This window comes from Eurosta solidaginis, chromosome 3 (genome assembly GCF_040869045.1).
Source record: "Eurosta solidaginis isolate ZX-2024a chromosome 3, ASM4086904v1, whole genome shotgun sequence".
Classification (NCBI taxonomy): domain Eukaryota; kingdom Metazoa; phylum Arthropoda; class Insecta; order Diptera; family Tephritidae; genus Eurosta; species Eurosta solidaginis.
In genome coordinates this window covers 515,322-531,704 of record NC_090321.1, presented here as the reverse complement: position 1 = coordinate 531,704, position 16,383 = coordinate 515,322, and the positions used below count along the sequence as shown (strand labels likewise).

The 16,383-nt window shown below is 38.8% G+C and overlaps 2 protein-coding genes across 2 annotated transcripts; both read left to right on the top strand.

Moving 5' to 3' along the window:
- Nucleotides 1–3,895: 3,895 nt before the first annotated feature.
- On the top strand, nucleotides 3,896–5,332 carry LOC137246172 (uncharacterized). Its single transcript, XM_067777254.1, has 2 exons — nucleotides 3,896–4,104; nucleotides 4,163–5,332. Exon 2 carries the CDS (start codon nucleotides 4,220–4,222, stop codon nucleotides 4,691–4,693), a length of 474 nt encoding a protein of 157 aa, XP_067633355.1. The 5' UTR covers nucleotides 3,896–4,104; nucleotides 4,163–4,219; the 3' UTR covers nucleotides 4,694–5,332.
- Nucleotides 5,333–11,412: 6,080 nt separating this feature from the next.
- cer (crammer) lies at nucleotides 11,413–13,886 on the top strand. Its single transcript, XM_067770219.1, has 2 exons — nucleotides 11,413–11,595; nucleotides 13,549–13,886. Exons 1-2 carry the CDS (start codon nucleotides 11,560–11,562, stop codon nucleotides 13,759–13,761), a joined length of 249 nt encoding a protein of 82 aa, XP_067626320.1. The 5' UTR covers nucleotides 11,413–11,559; the 3' UTR covers nucleotides 13,762–13,886.
- The last annotated feature ends 2,497 nt before the right edge of the window (nucleotides 13,887–16,383 follow it).

Genomic DNA, 16,383 nt, shown 5'->3' with positions numbered 1-16,383 from the left:
CGGTGGAAATTTTTTGATAAACGATTAGCTTAACGTTAAGGTGCATCCCTGTTCTCGACCATGTGATTCGCGAAGAGAAGAAGAAAAAAAAAAAGAAGCCAAAAAAAAAAAGAAGCCAAAAGATTTAACTATGACAACGGCCACCGACACAATAATACACAATACCTCAAATCACCCTCAACAGCATAAAAATGCAGCATTAAGGCACTTGGTACATAGACTTGAAAGAACACCTCTTACACAAGAGGCATATAAGAGAGAACTTGAGGTCATATATAATATCACTGCAACCAACGGATATAAAAAAGCACTAGTAGATAAGCTCAGAAGGACAAATGGAGAACCAAAAAGAAATAATGAAAAGGAAAATAATAGCTGGACGACTACGACATATACTGGAAAACCAACATATAAATTGGCAAACTTCTTTAAAAAATACAACATTAACACAGCATTCAAAACATCGAACAATCTAGGGCGAAAACTAAGAACTAGCATTAACTCAAAGGATCCGTTTAGCAGCCACGGCGTATACAAGCTTACCTGCGGATGCCAGCATAGTTACATAGGACAAACAGGACGGCAAATAAGAACGAGGTTCAGAGAACATATTAGATATTACAACAAAAAAATACGGAATCCAAACATTATACCCGAGTCTAACTTCGCGAATCACATGGTCGCGAATGGATGTTCCCCAGCAAACATCAATAAAACAGTTAGGGTTCTTCACATACAAGAAAAGGGCCGACATCTCAACGTACTCGAAAACATGGAAATCTACAAACAGAAAACATTCGACGGTAGAATAATAAACGAACAGATAAACACAATTTCTGACACAATATTCGAGCCTTTAAAACTTGTTTACAGGAAACAACTTAATCACACAGGTACAACAGACAAACACACAACAACAAATAAACACAAAACAATTAACACACCAAAACAAAAAACCGACAAAGAAGGTCAAACGACTAAAATCACAGATTTCTACCTACCCCAGTCAGCCACACAAATCGATTAGTAAACCACCCTCGGTTCTGAATGAACACACAGCACATACACATAACTAAATATACACAAGCATCAATTTGACAATACCTGCTCATATACCTACGAACTATAAATACAGGACAAACGACAACAACAGATCAGAACGAAAATCGACACTGATGAAGGCACAACGCCGAAACCGGTTTGTCTCAAAACCAAATTTGACAAGGGATGACGGAAAATCGTTCCAATATACATCCTTCTGCGTTGGCGGCCTTCGGCCGCGCTTATAAAAAATAACCCTGGGCTTCGCCATTCCAAGTCCGGGTGTGTGGTATAACCGTGGCTACCGTCACGGTGATGCACAATTTTTTTTGTGGGGACAAACACAACAACAACCACATGAAAATCGCCAAATTCAACTGCAAATATCTCCGGACAGAGATAAAAATTTTCTTTTCTTTTGACACCTCTCTCGATATTTTTGGTAGCGTATTAGCAGTCGACCCCTCAACTAGACTTTTACCGCATCTATTAAGGTGGCATCGGTCAAGTCATGAACTGCATACATATTCTGAGTTGGCATAAGGTGCACATGGTGTGGGAAACAAGGAGTTGATGACTCTTTACGCGAGTGCGTGTGCCGCAAAAGGAGGGACGGTACGGGGGTAAAGGCTGGTGCTCGGTATTGCTTCTGTGCATGCTGCGTAGATTGTAGTGATGGGTTGTAGCGGCCGCGTTAGCTGCAGGCGCCATTCGGCGCGAGCAACAGCGAACAGTTCATGTAAGGTGGCTTAGGCACGCTTAAGCTTGAACAGCGGCATTACAGTAGTTATCGATAAACCGATTAACCCACGTAGCGCCTTAACCGTTGACGATAGAACCTTTAAACAAATTGTGTCTTAATCTAAATTCCAATTTTTTTCTGCACCAGAGACGCCATTATGAAACTCCTATGTTAAATCACCCCCTGATTTCGAAAATCAAGGTTATTTTTAATTCTATGGTAACGTTTTTGAGATATTTACGAATAACGGGTTTTTCAAAAAAAAAAAAAAAAAGTTGGGTCAACTTAATCATATATATCTCAAGAACGAATTGAGCAATTCCAAAACGGTTCGAAGCCTTTAAAAGGTAATAAAATTTGCTATAAACTGCGCAGACACCACTTTTTGATAGGCCCTGCAGATTCAAAGATAATGAACAATCATTACGGATTTTTTCAATTTTTTTTGTAAAAATATAAAAAAAGTTGTACTTTGCGAGGAAGGATCTCGAAAACTTTTTATTTTTTGCAGATTTGTTTCTCTCTAAGCTCTGTCTATTACAAAAAAATAAGCTTTCATTCAACAAAATCGATGGACTAATACAAAAGTTATAAGCATTCAAGTAAATATATCCATTTAATACTTAAGTACCCTACTGGTACATATGTGTTAGTATTCGTATATCAGTTAGTTAGCGAATATTAACACATATGTACCAGTAGGGTACTTAAGTATTAATTGGATATATTTACTTGAATGCTTATAACTTTTGTATTAGTCCATCGATTTTGTTGAATGAAAGCTTATGGCTTCAACTAGCTAAACAGTTTCATCTTGGGGGAACCACACACGTGGTGGAAGGAAATCAGCTATATTGCTACTAAAGGCTAGGTACCTTCCCAAACATCAGAGTGCCGATGTATTGCTGTTTAAATGTTTTTGGTTTTGTATTCAATAACCGAATTTTTTCTTGTTACACTTATGCTGCTACAATCCTAAAAATTTTGTAGGCTGTCTTGTTTTGATTCGAATTCAAAACTCATTGGTTCATGTACCATTGGAACACGAGGATAGATGCGTTGAAGCCGCGGCAAAATGACATTTTTCATATAGATGCGTTTAACACAAGCTGATGCATTCCAACATCCCCACAATCAACCAAAATGTTGCGTTTGTAAATATGAAGGAATTTCAGACTTAGCAATTGAAGTTTATTACGCCTTGCCCATTCACATACAAATTTTCGCGAAGCACTGTTATAAACATTCTCCCTATACAACAAAAATACTTGCTGTCATATTTTGTGTCGTATTCGATTGTTATATCGCAGTTTTAATTGCGAAAAATGTTAGAAAATTTACCAACCAGTGGGAAAAATAATTTCACTTGCAAAGTGTGCCAACACCCTTAGCCAAACCAAATTTCAAATTCTTCTTCTTATGCTTTGCATGCAACAAAATTTGGGAGTTGGCTACTTTTCAATATCAGATGGCGCCAGTGTCACTCATTCTACCTTTCTCCATAAGCATGTGTTAAACTCATCTATATGAAAAACTGCTATATGTCGGGGCTTTAATGTTCGGTCAATACGATCATTAACACAAAAGTGAAACCATTTTTTCACTGAAAAAGAAATAAAGGTACCAAAATCGTGCAGAAAAAGAACCAAAATTGAGAAAAATGGACCAGCGGCCCATATGGGGTTAGAAGGGACCATTTTTGTTCCAAATGGAATGAAGTGGCAACCGTGTTGTCAAATGCAAGCTTCCACATCAAATCCTTGTGTATATAAGCAGAGAGGATAGATAGAATAAGAGACGTGATTTCAATTTTTATTTGTAATGTACCTGATTGGCGGGTATTAGAAAATTGCTTTCTACACATTTTTAACAGCCTCATTCTGTTTGGCGATATCGCCCCCAAAACGATCATCGTTCGTGTGTTCGTATTATGAATTGCAATACGATAGACAAAACGATAACAGCTGACTCTTACGTAACGAAAGTGCTCGTCGATTGGTATTCTGTAATACGAAAACAAAGTGTCAAAAACCTATCGTTTTGGTTTAAAATGAGCGACACAAACAAAAAAAGTGAGTATTATTAATTAATTAGTTATTATTGTATAAAAAAACTTGTATTTTATATTAGAAGAATCAAAAAAGACCACTAGCGCCCAATTCCTCGTACTTGTTCATGAGCTGGAAGAAAATGTGGATCTGGCCAGAGGAGCACCGGTTTGTGGCGCACATAAAACTTTATTTGATGAGCAATGGGCCAAAATTGCGAAAAAAGTAAATGCCCACGGTTCACCTCAAAGAAGAGCGAGTGGATGGAGAAAGGTATTATATGTACATACATATGTATATCCAAATATTATTATTTTATGTTATTTTATAGATTTTTGCCGACCTCAAATGCCGCACCAAAAAAAAAATTGAGGAAAACGCGGCAAATATGAGTGCTACAGGTGGCGGACCATTTCAGCCGTCTCCACTCAACGAAGTGGAGGAGGTTAAAGACAGAATGCTGCTGATGACGAAAGGAGCAGCGCCGAGCGGAATTACACTTGGTGTGTCAAGGCCATCGAGGGCAACGTCTTCCACAGCTGCAGCGCTAGTTGAATTCGCAGGAGTGAGTGCTATAGCAGGCCCAGTGTCCCCGACGCCACCATCTGCTTGTGCAACGCCAAATTCCACAGAGGAAGTTAATACCAGCACGACCGCTGTAGTGACACCGAGCAGAGCGCAGCGCAGAACCACTCAGACTCAAACCTTCCAACACCGCATTGCCGATTCCGCGAAAATTCAAGCCGATGCAATCAAAGCACTAGTTGACGTGGGTGAGGCACAGGCCAAGGCAATGGAAAATTTGACTGAAGCAGCTATGCTACAAGCAGATGCTGCAAATTCCATTGCCAAGTCGTTATAGCAGCTAGTTGCTATTTTTCTCGGCAGTAACTATGTAATACAACAATTTTTAATTATTGTTTGGTTCAAGAGATATACACAATAACACTGGATCACAAATTCCAATTTTTTTCTGCACCAGAGACGCCATTATGAAACTCCTATGTTAAATCACCCCCTGATTTCGAAAATCAAGGTTATTTTTAATTCCATGGTAACGTTTTTGAGATATTTACGAATAACGGGGTTTTCCAAAAAAAAAAAAAATTGGGTCCACTTAATCATATATATCTCAAGAACGAATTGAGCAATTCCAAAACGGTTCGAAGCTTTTAAAAGGTAATAAAATTTGCTATAAACTGCGCAGACAACACTTTTTGGTAGGCCCTGCATCTACCTTTCTCCATAAAAAAATACGTGCAATCTACTCATAATGCATAAGCATGTGTTAAACTCATCTATATGAAAAACTGCTATGTGTCGGGGCTTTAATGTTTGGTCAATACGATCATTAACACAAAAGTGAAACCATTTTTTCACTGGAAAAGAAATAAAGGTACCAAAATCGTGCAGAAAAAGAACCAAAATTGAGAAAAATGGACCAGCGGACAATATGGGGTTAGAAGGGACTATTTTTGTTCCAAATGGAATGAAGTGGCAACCGTGTTGTCAAATGCAAGCTTCCACATCAAATCCTTGTGTATATAAGCAGAGAGGATAGATAGAATAAGAGACGTGATTTAAATTTTTATTTGTAATGTACCTGATTGGCGGGTATTAGAAAATTGCTTTCTACACATTTTTAAGAGGTTTTATTAATATATATTGTGATTGTTGGAAAGAGGATGAATTGCTTAATTAATACGATCCTTTAAAACAATCAAAAATACCTCATGAAAATGTGTAGAAGCAATTTAAAATTACCCCTTAAATGGGACATTACAAATAAATTTCGCAAGAAGTATGAAATGACGTCCCTTATTCTATCTATCCTCTCTGATATAAGTACTTCGACGTTACGAAATACATTGTCGCGTTGTGAGGCAAAGTATTGTTGCATAAAACCTTTTTGACCACCCAAATACGACAGATTAAGTATAAAATTTCACAAAAATAATAAATTTTTTCGAAAAATCACATCGAATAACTGCAGTCATTGTTTACGAATTTAGAAACAATGAGGATGGCAATTACGTACGTGGATGAAATGTAATGTCAAAACGTATAGGTATGCTCATGGTATGATAAAACCTTTAATATAAATAAAAAGATTATTTTAATAACGACAAAAATGCCTTATACTATTGTCACGGATATTAGCATCCCTAAGCTATACCATCACTAAGGCGATGCTAAGCGATGTTCACGTCAATAATCAAATCATGTATACACATATATAAGGCAGCCGAGAGATGTCACACACAGATGCATTTACTTATACGCCTATGTGTGTGCGAGAGACTGTAAACTACAAACTCACATACATCTGAGAGACGCTGAAAAGTAGAAAATTGTAACCAAGTAGAAACTATATGAGAACTATAAACACTCGAAATAGTTGGTAAGTTCTGGAAATAGAAGAGCCTAGATGTATGCAGCGTAAACTATAAAAGCGGTGCAGGCGAGTAAGAAGTAATTCAGTTTGATTTGAGTTGTCAAGCAGTTTGATTAAGACGATATCTAGCGAGCAATAGCAGTGCTATTTTGAATAGTAGAGTTTCATTGAGCTATCAATCAGTGTGGTTATTAAGCAAGCTATTCGTTGCACAGTTTGTTATTGTGAAGTACTTTAATAAAGGCCATTTTGCATTATTACAAATTGGAGTTATTTATTCAACAGTTTAGTGATTCGAACTTAGCAGAGGATTACAAATAAGAGGATTTACAAGCAAATTCGTTACAATTGGTGTCAGAAGAGGAATTGTTGAATAAATTCCAAAGGACAACAAGGACATGGCAAAGTTCGGTGAATTGAAGATCCAGCAACTAAAGAAGGAGTTGGAGACCCGTGGATTGAATACAAGCGGCGTTAAACTTGAACTTCAGGCCCGGCTACGAGAGGCAATGGAAGCAGAAGGAATTGATGTGGAAGAGCATGTCTTTCATCTTGATAGCGAGGAGACAACAAAAATTGAAGAGAAAAACGAAACATCGCAGACGGTTACCAGTACAGACTTGAACATGATTTTAGCTGCAATATCTGCTCAAACATCGACAGTGTCATCTCAACTGGCAGAACAGCAAACATATATGGAATCGCAGGAGAACCGACTAACATCGAAGATTGAAGCACAACTTGAAGAACAGAAGACGTATATGGTATCCCAACTGGAGTCGCAGGAAACCCGTATAACATCCAAGATGGAAACGCAATTGGACGAACAGAAGACATATATGGCATCCCAACTGGAATCGCAGGAGACACGCATAACATCAAAGATGGAAGAACAAGAAGAGCGCTTATCATTACAGGTGGCACAAATGTCTTCACAGTTAGAAGCACAGGAAGCAAGGGTAACATCAAAGCTGGAAGCGCAGGATGCAAAAATCGCTCAATTTCAGGCAGAAGTCGATGATTTGAAGGGTCGTATGGAGCAGTTACAATTAAATCGTCCAGCAGTTTCAGCGAGTAATCCAAAGGTAAAAACACCATCCTTTGACGGTTCTGTTCCTTTCCAGGTCTTTAAGCTACAGTTTGAGAAGACCGCAGCAGTGAACAACTGGAATGTGGAAGATAAAGTTGCCGCGCTCTTCGTAGCATTGAAAGGACCAGCTGCCGAAATCTTACAGACTATTCCAGAGTACGAACGGAACAGTTATGACGCATTGATGGCTGCTGTAGAACGACGTTATGGAAGCGAGCATAGAAAACAGATATTCCAAATTGAGTTGCAAAACCGCTACCAAAAAGCAAATGAGACATTGCAGGAATTTGCTTCAGATGTTGAAAGGTTGGCTCATCTCGCAAATGCGGACGCACCCGTGGAATACACCGAGAGGGTAAAAATCCAGAGTTTTATAAATGGCATACGAGACGTCGAAACGAAGCGAGCCACATACGCGAACCCAAAGCCAACATTCGCAGAAACGGTGTCACAAGCTCTGATTCAGGAAACGGCGTCGCTTCTGTGTAAGCCAGTTTTCAAAGCACGCCGTGTGGAAGTAGAAAGGCCAGAGTGGGTAGACGCAATATTGGAGGCACTGAAAGGATCGCAAAAGCGAAGTGAAAAAGTTATCAAATGCTTCAAATGCGGGAAGTCCGGTCACATAGCACGTCATTGCGATCTTGGTCTTAATAGTTCCAACAATGTGGGTGGCCGTAAATGCAAAGCTGGAGGAGATGAGCAAGAGCGAGTAAGAGGTAGAGAGCTAGATCCAGCTATTGAATGCCCTGTGATATCTGTGTCGCAAATTGGAAGGAAATCAAGCAGTCTTACCGTCAGAGGGAATGTGGATGGCAAAGAACGAGTACTGACTGTAGATACGGGCGCATCTCATTCCTTGATCCGATCTGACTTGGTCAACAGGAGAGTAAAACCGTTACCTGGAGCAAAGTTGCGTACGGTCACTGGCGAGTATAACCAAGTTCAGGGAGAAGTGATATGTGAAGTATTGATTGGGAAGGTCATGGTTCTACACAAATTTGTTGTGGCGGAGATTGTTGATGAAGTTATATTGGGAGTGGATTTCTTGGTTGACCATGACATCAAGATCGATATGCAGAGAAGGGTGATGTGTTACGAGAACCAAGATGTGCCACTTAACTTTAGTTTGGAAAAAGGGTTCAGCAGTAATCGGGTACTGGTGGAGAAGACTCGACGAAGGCCACGAAATTCAAAGGTAAAGGTTGATGGAACAAATGGGCCAAACAAATCAAAACCGAAGGTACCTGTGAGAGAAACACTGGCATTGAAAAGCCCTAACGGACGTACTGAAACGAAGAAAGAATGCAAGGGTGGTTTCAAGCCAAGGCACACTACTGTTGTGAAGCGACGGAACGATACTGATTATGCAAAGGAAATCCGTCCAGCGCAAGCTCTGCGAAGTAGTTCTTCATTGGTCAAGCAACAGAGTGCGAGGGAACGATCCAGGATAATGAGTAGTAAGATGAAACACAGGTACGACAAGGAAAATAATTCGAAAGGTTTCTTGGCGGGAGATTTGGTACTGTTATACAACCCTCACCGGCGGAAAGGTGTTCCATCCAAATTTCGGTGCAGTTGGGAAGGCCCGTACAAGGTTGTGAAGAAGATCAGTGATACCATCTACCGCATACAAAGCATAGAGAAACCACGGAGTAGAAGAGTGGTACATTTGGCGATGCTAGCAGCGTTTAGATCGAGAGATTTGTCTGATCGGGACGATCAGACTTAGGTGGAGGGCAGTGTCACGGATATTAGCATCCCTAAGCTATACCATCACTAAGGCGATGCTAAGCGATGTTCACGTCAATAATCAAATCATGTATACACATATATAAGGCAGCCGAGAGATGTCACACACAGATGCATTTACTTATACGCCTATGTGTGTGCGAGAGACTGTAAACTACAAACTCACATACATCTGAGAGACGCTGAAAAGTAGAAAATTGTAAACAAGTAGAAACTATATGAGAACTATAAACACTCGAAATAGTTGGTAAGTTCTGGAAATAGAAGAGCCTAGATGTATGCAGCGTAAACTATAAAAGCGGTGCAGGCGAGTAAGAAGTAATTCAGTTTGATTTGAGTTGTCAAGCAGTTTGATTAAGACGATATCTAGCGAGCAATAGCAGTGCTATTTTGAATAGTAGAGTTTCATTGAGCTATCAATCAGTGTGGTTATTAAGCAAGCTATTCGTTGCACAGTTTGTTATTGTGAAGTACTTTAATAAAGGCCATTTTGCATTATTACAAATTGGAGTTATTTATTCAACAGTTTAGTGATTCGAACTTAGCAGAGGATTACAAATAAGAGGATTTACAAGCAAATTCGTTACACTATTTTCACACAGACGGCTTATTGAATAATAAAGGCAATTTTCTACATTAAGACGCTTATTGAGCTCAATCTTCCCTACAAAATTCGAATCTATTATTATTTCATTAGTAGCTAATCGAATGCCTAATGAAGTCAAAAGAACAATGCAACTCTGTTGGCAGCGTTCCACTTCGGTTTCCGCTTCTTAGTTTTTGGGTGTTCAGTCCTTAAAAATGTCATTTGTCAAAGCAAATGTCATTGTCTGCATGGCGGAACGATACAAGCTGGCCGCATCGAACAGCTGATTATAACCTTTTTTATTTGATTTGATACATCAACTACCGGCGCAGTACGATTTTGACATTTGTCCATCGAATTTACAAGTACATGGAATTTTGTTTGTTTGTAGGTATGTCACCATGCTCCCACCTTGCATCGTTCCGCCATGATTGTCTGTCTTATTCTTCATACTAATCGAGCAGTTACTTCTGTGTGAAAGCAAAAAATTTACTATTTCATTAGCAGGTGAAATGAGATCATTAAGTTTCTGTGTGAAAACAGTATTATATATTCTATATAGACATCAATTAGTAAGGATTTTCTTACTTTGAAATTTAAGCTAAATCTATTTTTTTGAAACTTAGTCGAGAACTGTGCGTGGGAATGTGTGACGTTTCAGTAATCAGCTGTTAGTTGCGCTACTTGGTAAGATTTACAATAGCCATCATCCGGTGGCAAAAGCCTGATAATAATTTTGCATGTAAATGCATCAACAACGATTTGAGCCAGATAAATCCAGATAGAAGTCTGGTTCAATTTGCGAGCCAGATAATTTGTTAATTACTTGTCTTTAGTTTGGCAACGCTGCCTTTAATAAACCTAATTTTTCAAAAATAGATGTTGCTGCTTAGCCTTTCGCCGTATGAGTTAAATGAGAAACAGCGGCGACATCTGCCTATCACATTTGACGTGTGCGAAAATATCACGGCATATGACGGCCCATACATGACACAAAAACCATGCGCAAATATAAAACGACGAAATTTGTGCGAATGAAAATTTTGACATACACGGCTCAAAAACACTGCGCAATATTTATTTTTAAAGTAGCGTAACAAGTGAAACATGTGTTTTAATTGTATAAAAAACCACTCTTTATTTTTCACAGTGCTGGTAATTCACGGTATAAGTCGAAAAACTCGCACGAGAAGCGTTTGTTTTCCACTGTATTTATAATATATATATTTTAATTGCAAGACCAGCTCAACTCATTGCAGCACTGCGCAATATTCATTTTTCAATTAGCGCAACAAATGAAACATGTGTTCGAATTGTATGAAACATTATTATGAATTATTGAATTTGTGTGAATTCCTGTTACAAGCTAGAGACGGTCCTTACGCCTTCGATATTAACATTTTTAAGCAATAATTACTGAAGTTATATTATCAGAAACCACAGGTAAACTGTGCAACATTCACAACATACGAAGAAAAAGCATGTGCAATATTTGCAGACATGCGTAAATATCAAAATCGTTTTGATTTTAGCACAGTTCTCTGCGCAACCAGTGCATACACCGGGTAAATCCTTGTGCAAATTGGTAATTGGCACAAGGATACTTGAGCCGTGTAATTGGCGTATATGCTTCTCATGTCTCTCAATGATCCAGACCATTCCCGTGAGAATTAAGCGTGAGCCGGAGCTGTAAAACTCAATGGATGACGGCAAATGAGTCAAATGTATTATCAGCATATATGTAATACATTATTATTATATATATGATTATCAGTAAAATTTGTGTACAGCTTTCCTTTGTCCGTGAGCTTAATATAAAGTAACAACGCCAACAAATATATTAAGTGGTTTTAGTAGCACAAACAACAACAACACTGCTCTTATTATATTGCAATAATAAAAACGAAAATGTCTGTTACTGATCAAGAATGGGAGGAGTTTAAGGTAATTACAATGAAGCTATTGATGGAAAATCTGTAAATTCTATACGACAGCATGACACTCATAATATATGTCCAAAAATAATAGTCTAGTAATAGTAATAGTCTAGTTGAGGGGTTGACTGCTAATACGCTACCAAAAATATCGAGAGAGGTGTCAAACGACGCGTCTTGACATCAGTATTAATAATCCGAAGGCGGAAAATAAAAATGTTAACGCGTTCAAAAGATATTAATGAAAACCCGAAAAAAGACCCGCGGGTACCTCCGAAACCGGGGGTCGGATCCATAGTATTTTTGCGCAGAACACTTTTCTGCGTTGGCGGCCTTCGGCCGCGATTATAAAAAATAACCCTGGGCTACGCCATGCCAAGTCCGGGTGTGTGCTATAACCGTGGCTACCGCCACGGTGATGCACAATTTTTTTTGGGGGTACAAACACAACAACAACCACATGGAAATCGCCAACTTCAAATGCAAATATTTCCGGACAGAGATACAATTTTTCTTTTCCGCCATCGGATTATTGTTCTCGAGATCAATACGCGTCGTTTGACACCTCCCTAGATATTTTTGGTAGCGTATTAGCAGTCGACCCCTCAACTAGACTATTACCAATATCAGAGCTAGTGTCAAAAGACGTGCTTCAGTGCCAGGATCGCGAATCCGAAAACGGAAAACAAAAATGGTAACGTTTTACAAGATGGTGCATCACCTAATTTTTATCACAAAATTGTCAAATTTGGTATCAAAAGACGCGTTTCGACATCCGTTTTTAGAATCCGAAAGCGGAAATTAAAAATTATATTTTTGTTGAAAGATATGGTAATAGTCTAGAACAGGGGTCGACTGCTGTGTCAAAAGATGCGTATTGACCTGGACAACAATAATCCGAAGGGGAAATATAAAAATTTTACCTCGTTCAAAAGGTATGAATGAAAAACAGAAAAATTACCCCGGGTCTCTCCGAAACCGGGGGTGGGATCCATAATATTTTTGCGCAGAACACCTTTCTGCGGTGGCGGGCTTCGGCCGCGCTTATAAAAAATTACCCCCGGTCAAGCAATGTGTTGGGACCAAAATTAAATCTTTGCAAAATCCCTTTGTACTAAAAATTTTTTCAGTGCACAACATTACAACAATCACATAAAAATTGACAACTTCAACTGCAAATATCTCCGGAAAGAGATACAATTTTTCTTTTCCGCTTCGGATTATTGTTGTGAGGTCAATACGCGTCTTTTAACACCTCATCCGATATTTTTGGACTCGTATTAGTAGTCGATCATTGTTCTAGACTTTTACCCAAAGGGAACTTTTACCTCATGGAAGTTGGGGGTGGGGAGGGAGGGACGGCCCGAAGGTTTAATGTGGCCAAATAAATTGTTCCCGAAATGGTCGGGCTAGCACCTTAATGGTGCTGTTACCGGAGCGTACCGGATTTCTATCCGGCAAAGGACCATCACATCGATAACACACCCCAAAGCCTTCGAGGAGTAACCTTATCGCTACAACAACAACAACATCTCGGGAACGATTTGTTATGACCACATGCGACCTTCTAGGCCATACCGCCCTCCCACCCCCTAGATCCATGATCAGTTCGGGGTCGCCAGGGCCTGGGTTGTTAATTTAACAGGATTCGCCACAGATAGGTGAGGTTGACAATTGGGTTTGGAGAAGCTATATATTGCGCTGGCAACGTGAAAGGTTTGCGCTACACAACCCCTTGAATCTATTTAGCATTTTATTCGCCTCTTACGACAGGCATACCTACCGTGGGTATATTCTAACCCCCTAACCCGCTGGGGGTACCACAAGTCTGAAATTACCAAACGCGTCTTTTGACGTCCCGCCCGATATTTTTGGACGTGTTTTAAAAGTGTCATGTAGTCGTATAGAATTACCCTATTGTTTTTTTGGGGTAAAAGTGATTAAAATTTAAATATTTTTCTAGTCTAAATTCAATAAAGCCTACAGTGACCCTGATGAAGATAAAATGCGACGCGGACACTATGAAAAATCTAAGCAGATAGTGGAGGAGCACAATAAGAAGTATGAAAGCGGTGCGGCGACATGGAAAATGGGTATAAACCATTTATCAGATTTGACAGAAGAAGAGTATGCTATGCGTTGTGGAAAAAAAGTGGCGCCGCCAACTTGTGTTTGAACTCTTATTTAGTTAGGACGTTCGCTTTGCCTGCATTGCATTTAAGTTTCTGACTGCGAATATGTGTATTTACATATGTATGTTTTATTTCCTATAACTAAATTAAATGCATTTTATAACAAATATTTATTTTTGTTACTTAGTTCTTTTTGTTAAATTAAGTAGCCGGGTTTTTCTTCTTTGTAGCAGTGCTTCGGATAACATGGTCTGACCGACGTAGGCGGTGTTGTTCCCCTTTTTGTAGCAGTGCTCCCATCCAATAGGTGCGATCGCTTACGAATTCCCATCGATACCATCAACCGGAAGCCTATAGAAACTTGCAGTATCAACAAAGTTGTAAAATAAAGCCATTGGTGTTAGAGTCGTTAATTAAAACTATTGTTGGGATATTTTGGATGATTTTGGACCAATATAAACTCTCATTACAGAAGTGATGTGCGTCTTTTTCTAGCAGTGTTCGTGCCATCCAATAAGTCTTTGGAAATTCGTGTGTAAGATTCACGGTTCACGGGAGTTTCCACCAAATCAGACACCTCTAAGCCATTTATCAGATTTGACAGAAGAAGAGTATGCTATGCGTTGTAGAAAAAAAGTGGCGCCGCCAACTTGTGTTTGAACTCTTATTTAGTTAGCACGTTCGCTTTGCCTGCATTGCATTTAAGTTTCTGACTGCGAATATGTGTATTTACTTATGTATGTTTTATTTCCTGTAACTAAATTAAATGCATTTTATAACAAATATTTATTTTTGTTACTTAGTTCTTTTTGTTAAATTAAGTAGCCGGGTTTTTCTTCTTTGTAGCAGTGCTTCGGATAACATGGTCTGACCGACGTAGGTGGTGTTGTTCCCCTTTTTGTAGCAGTGCTCCCATCCAATAGGTGCGATCGCTTACGAATTCCCATCGATACCATCAACCGGAAGCCTATAGAAACTTGCAGTATCAACAAAGCTGTAAAAGAAAGCCATAGGTGTTAGGAGTCGTTAATTAAAACTATTGTTGGGATATTTTGAATGATTTTGGACCAATATAAACTCTCATTACAGAAGTGATGTGCGTCTTTTTCTAGCAGTGTTCGTGCCATCCAATAAGTCTTTGGAAATTCGTGTGTAAGATTAAGAGAGCACGGTTCACGGGAGTTTCCACCAAATCAGACACCTTTAAGCTAATGAATAAATAACATCTTTCAAGATCTAAAAACTTTAATATACATATGTACTTTCACTTAAGGCTACTCCGTTACAGTTTACAAAATTGTTTCCATTTGGCTATTGTGACAAAGTCCCAAGGTAATTTGAAAGTTCATAACAAGATAATTTGAAAGACCTTAGTTTCAAAGATTTTTTTACGAAACAGCCATTCTTTTGTATACCTTTACATTTAACATACTTTTTCCCTAATTCGAGAAAAATTTCAAGGTCAAGGGAAGTACTTACGACTTTAGTAAGTTTAGTGGGATGTCGCGACCGTTCCACATAGTCATAATGTCTCAGTTATAGCAATATTTTTACTAACCATATCTATTGGCATCGGTTATTGGTGCCTTAACATAAGAAATGTGATCATTTCATAAAAAAGAAGAAAAAGCAAAAAATTAATAAGTCACTAAAAGCATATCCAAAACATAAAAATAGAGATCTAAAAAACCAACAGCGGCTATGGTATAGTTATGTCTAGGGCGTTATGATATGGTATTGTATTGTATTGTATTGCATTTATTTCAATATATATCAGTACAATAAGATTCTTAAATCTTTTATAGCACAACAGCATTCATAAACAAATTCACATTAAAATAAAGCTTGCGATTTATAAAAATTAAAAAGTAAAAGTTAGAGTTAAAAAAATTAATAGTAATAAAATAAAATTTTAAACTACAACTAACGTACCACGACCAATTACATTGGGTGCTTTCAGCGAACACAAGTGTTGATCAATCGTTGAGTATTTAATCCTCTCAAGGGTTGAGATTTTACGTCAAATTACTGAGCGTAATTTTTTCGCTACATTCGCTCAAATTGTTTATTCCATTGTGGATACAACAAGTGTGATAACTTCTGCATAGACCTCAAAATTACAAATAGACCGATTACCTGATTTTTAATTGACTATCGTGGTATCATTCTGTATCTCTTTCTATCACCCGCTGAAGACAACAAGCCCTATGTGCCGCAATATTGAATATCCTGTCAAAACGCTAAAAAGTAGCCATCGTGAACATTCTGGCAGGTAGTTGACGGATAAGATATACTTGTTTTATCCACAATGGTTTATTCGACAATCTGATGGTGCCACTTTCCTTGATGTTCTGGTCTCATTGCGGCAATCCCCGGATGGGTTTCATTGCGTCATGCTGCCAGACCGCCAACCCAACTACACCGGATATTCCAATGCTTACCAAAGGACGTCAAGTCCCAGGGCCACAACAGCACTTGCGTCCTGACCTCCTTCATCTCAGGTGTAGTCACCCGTCACTTACACCCAGAGTGACGACATCTTCCCCCCTGCACTTCAGAATACTGCAGTTAAACTGTAATGGGTTAACTGGGAAAATCATGGAGATAGTTGATTTTATGAAGGGGCACAACATCCGCATTGCTGCGATCCATGAGACATAACTCAC

Bases quoted from the DNA above. Each gene is read 5' to 3' on its own strand.
- cer (XM_067770219.1), top strand. From the start codon at position 11,560: ATGTCTGTTACTGATCAAGAATGGGAGGAGTTTAAG. The intron at 11,596-13,548 runs GTAATTACAATG...ATATTTTTCTAG, and splicing joins AAGAATGGGAGGAGTTTAAG to TCTAAATTCAATAAAGCCTA.
- LOC137246172 (XM_067777254.1), top strand. From the start codon at position 4,220: ATGAGTGCTACAGGTGGCGGACCATTTCAGCCGTCTCCACTCAACGAA.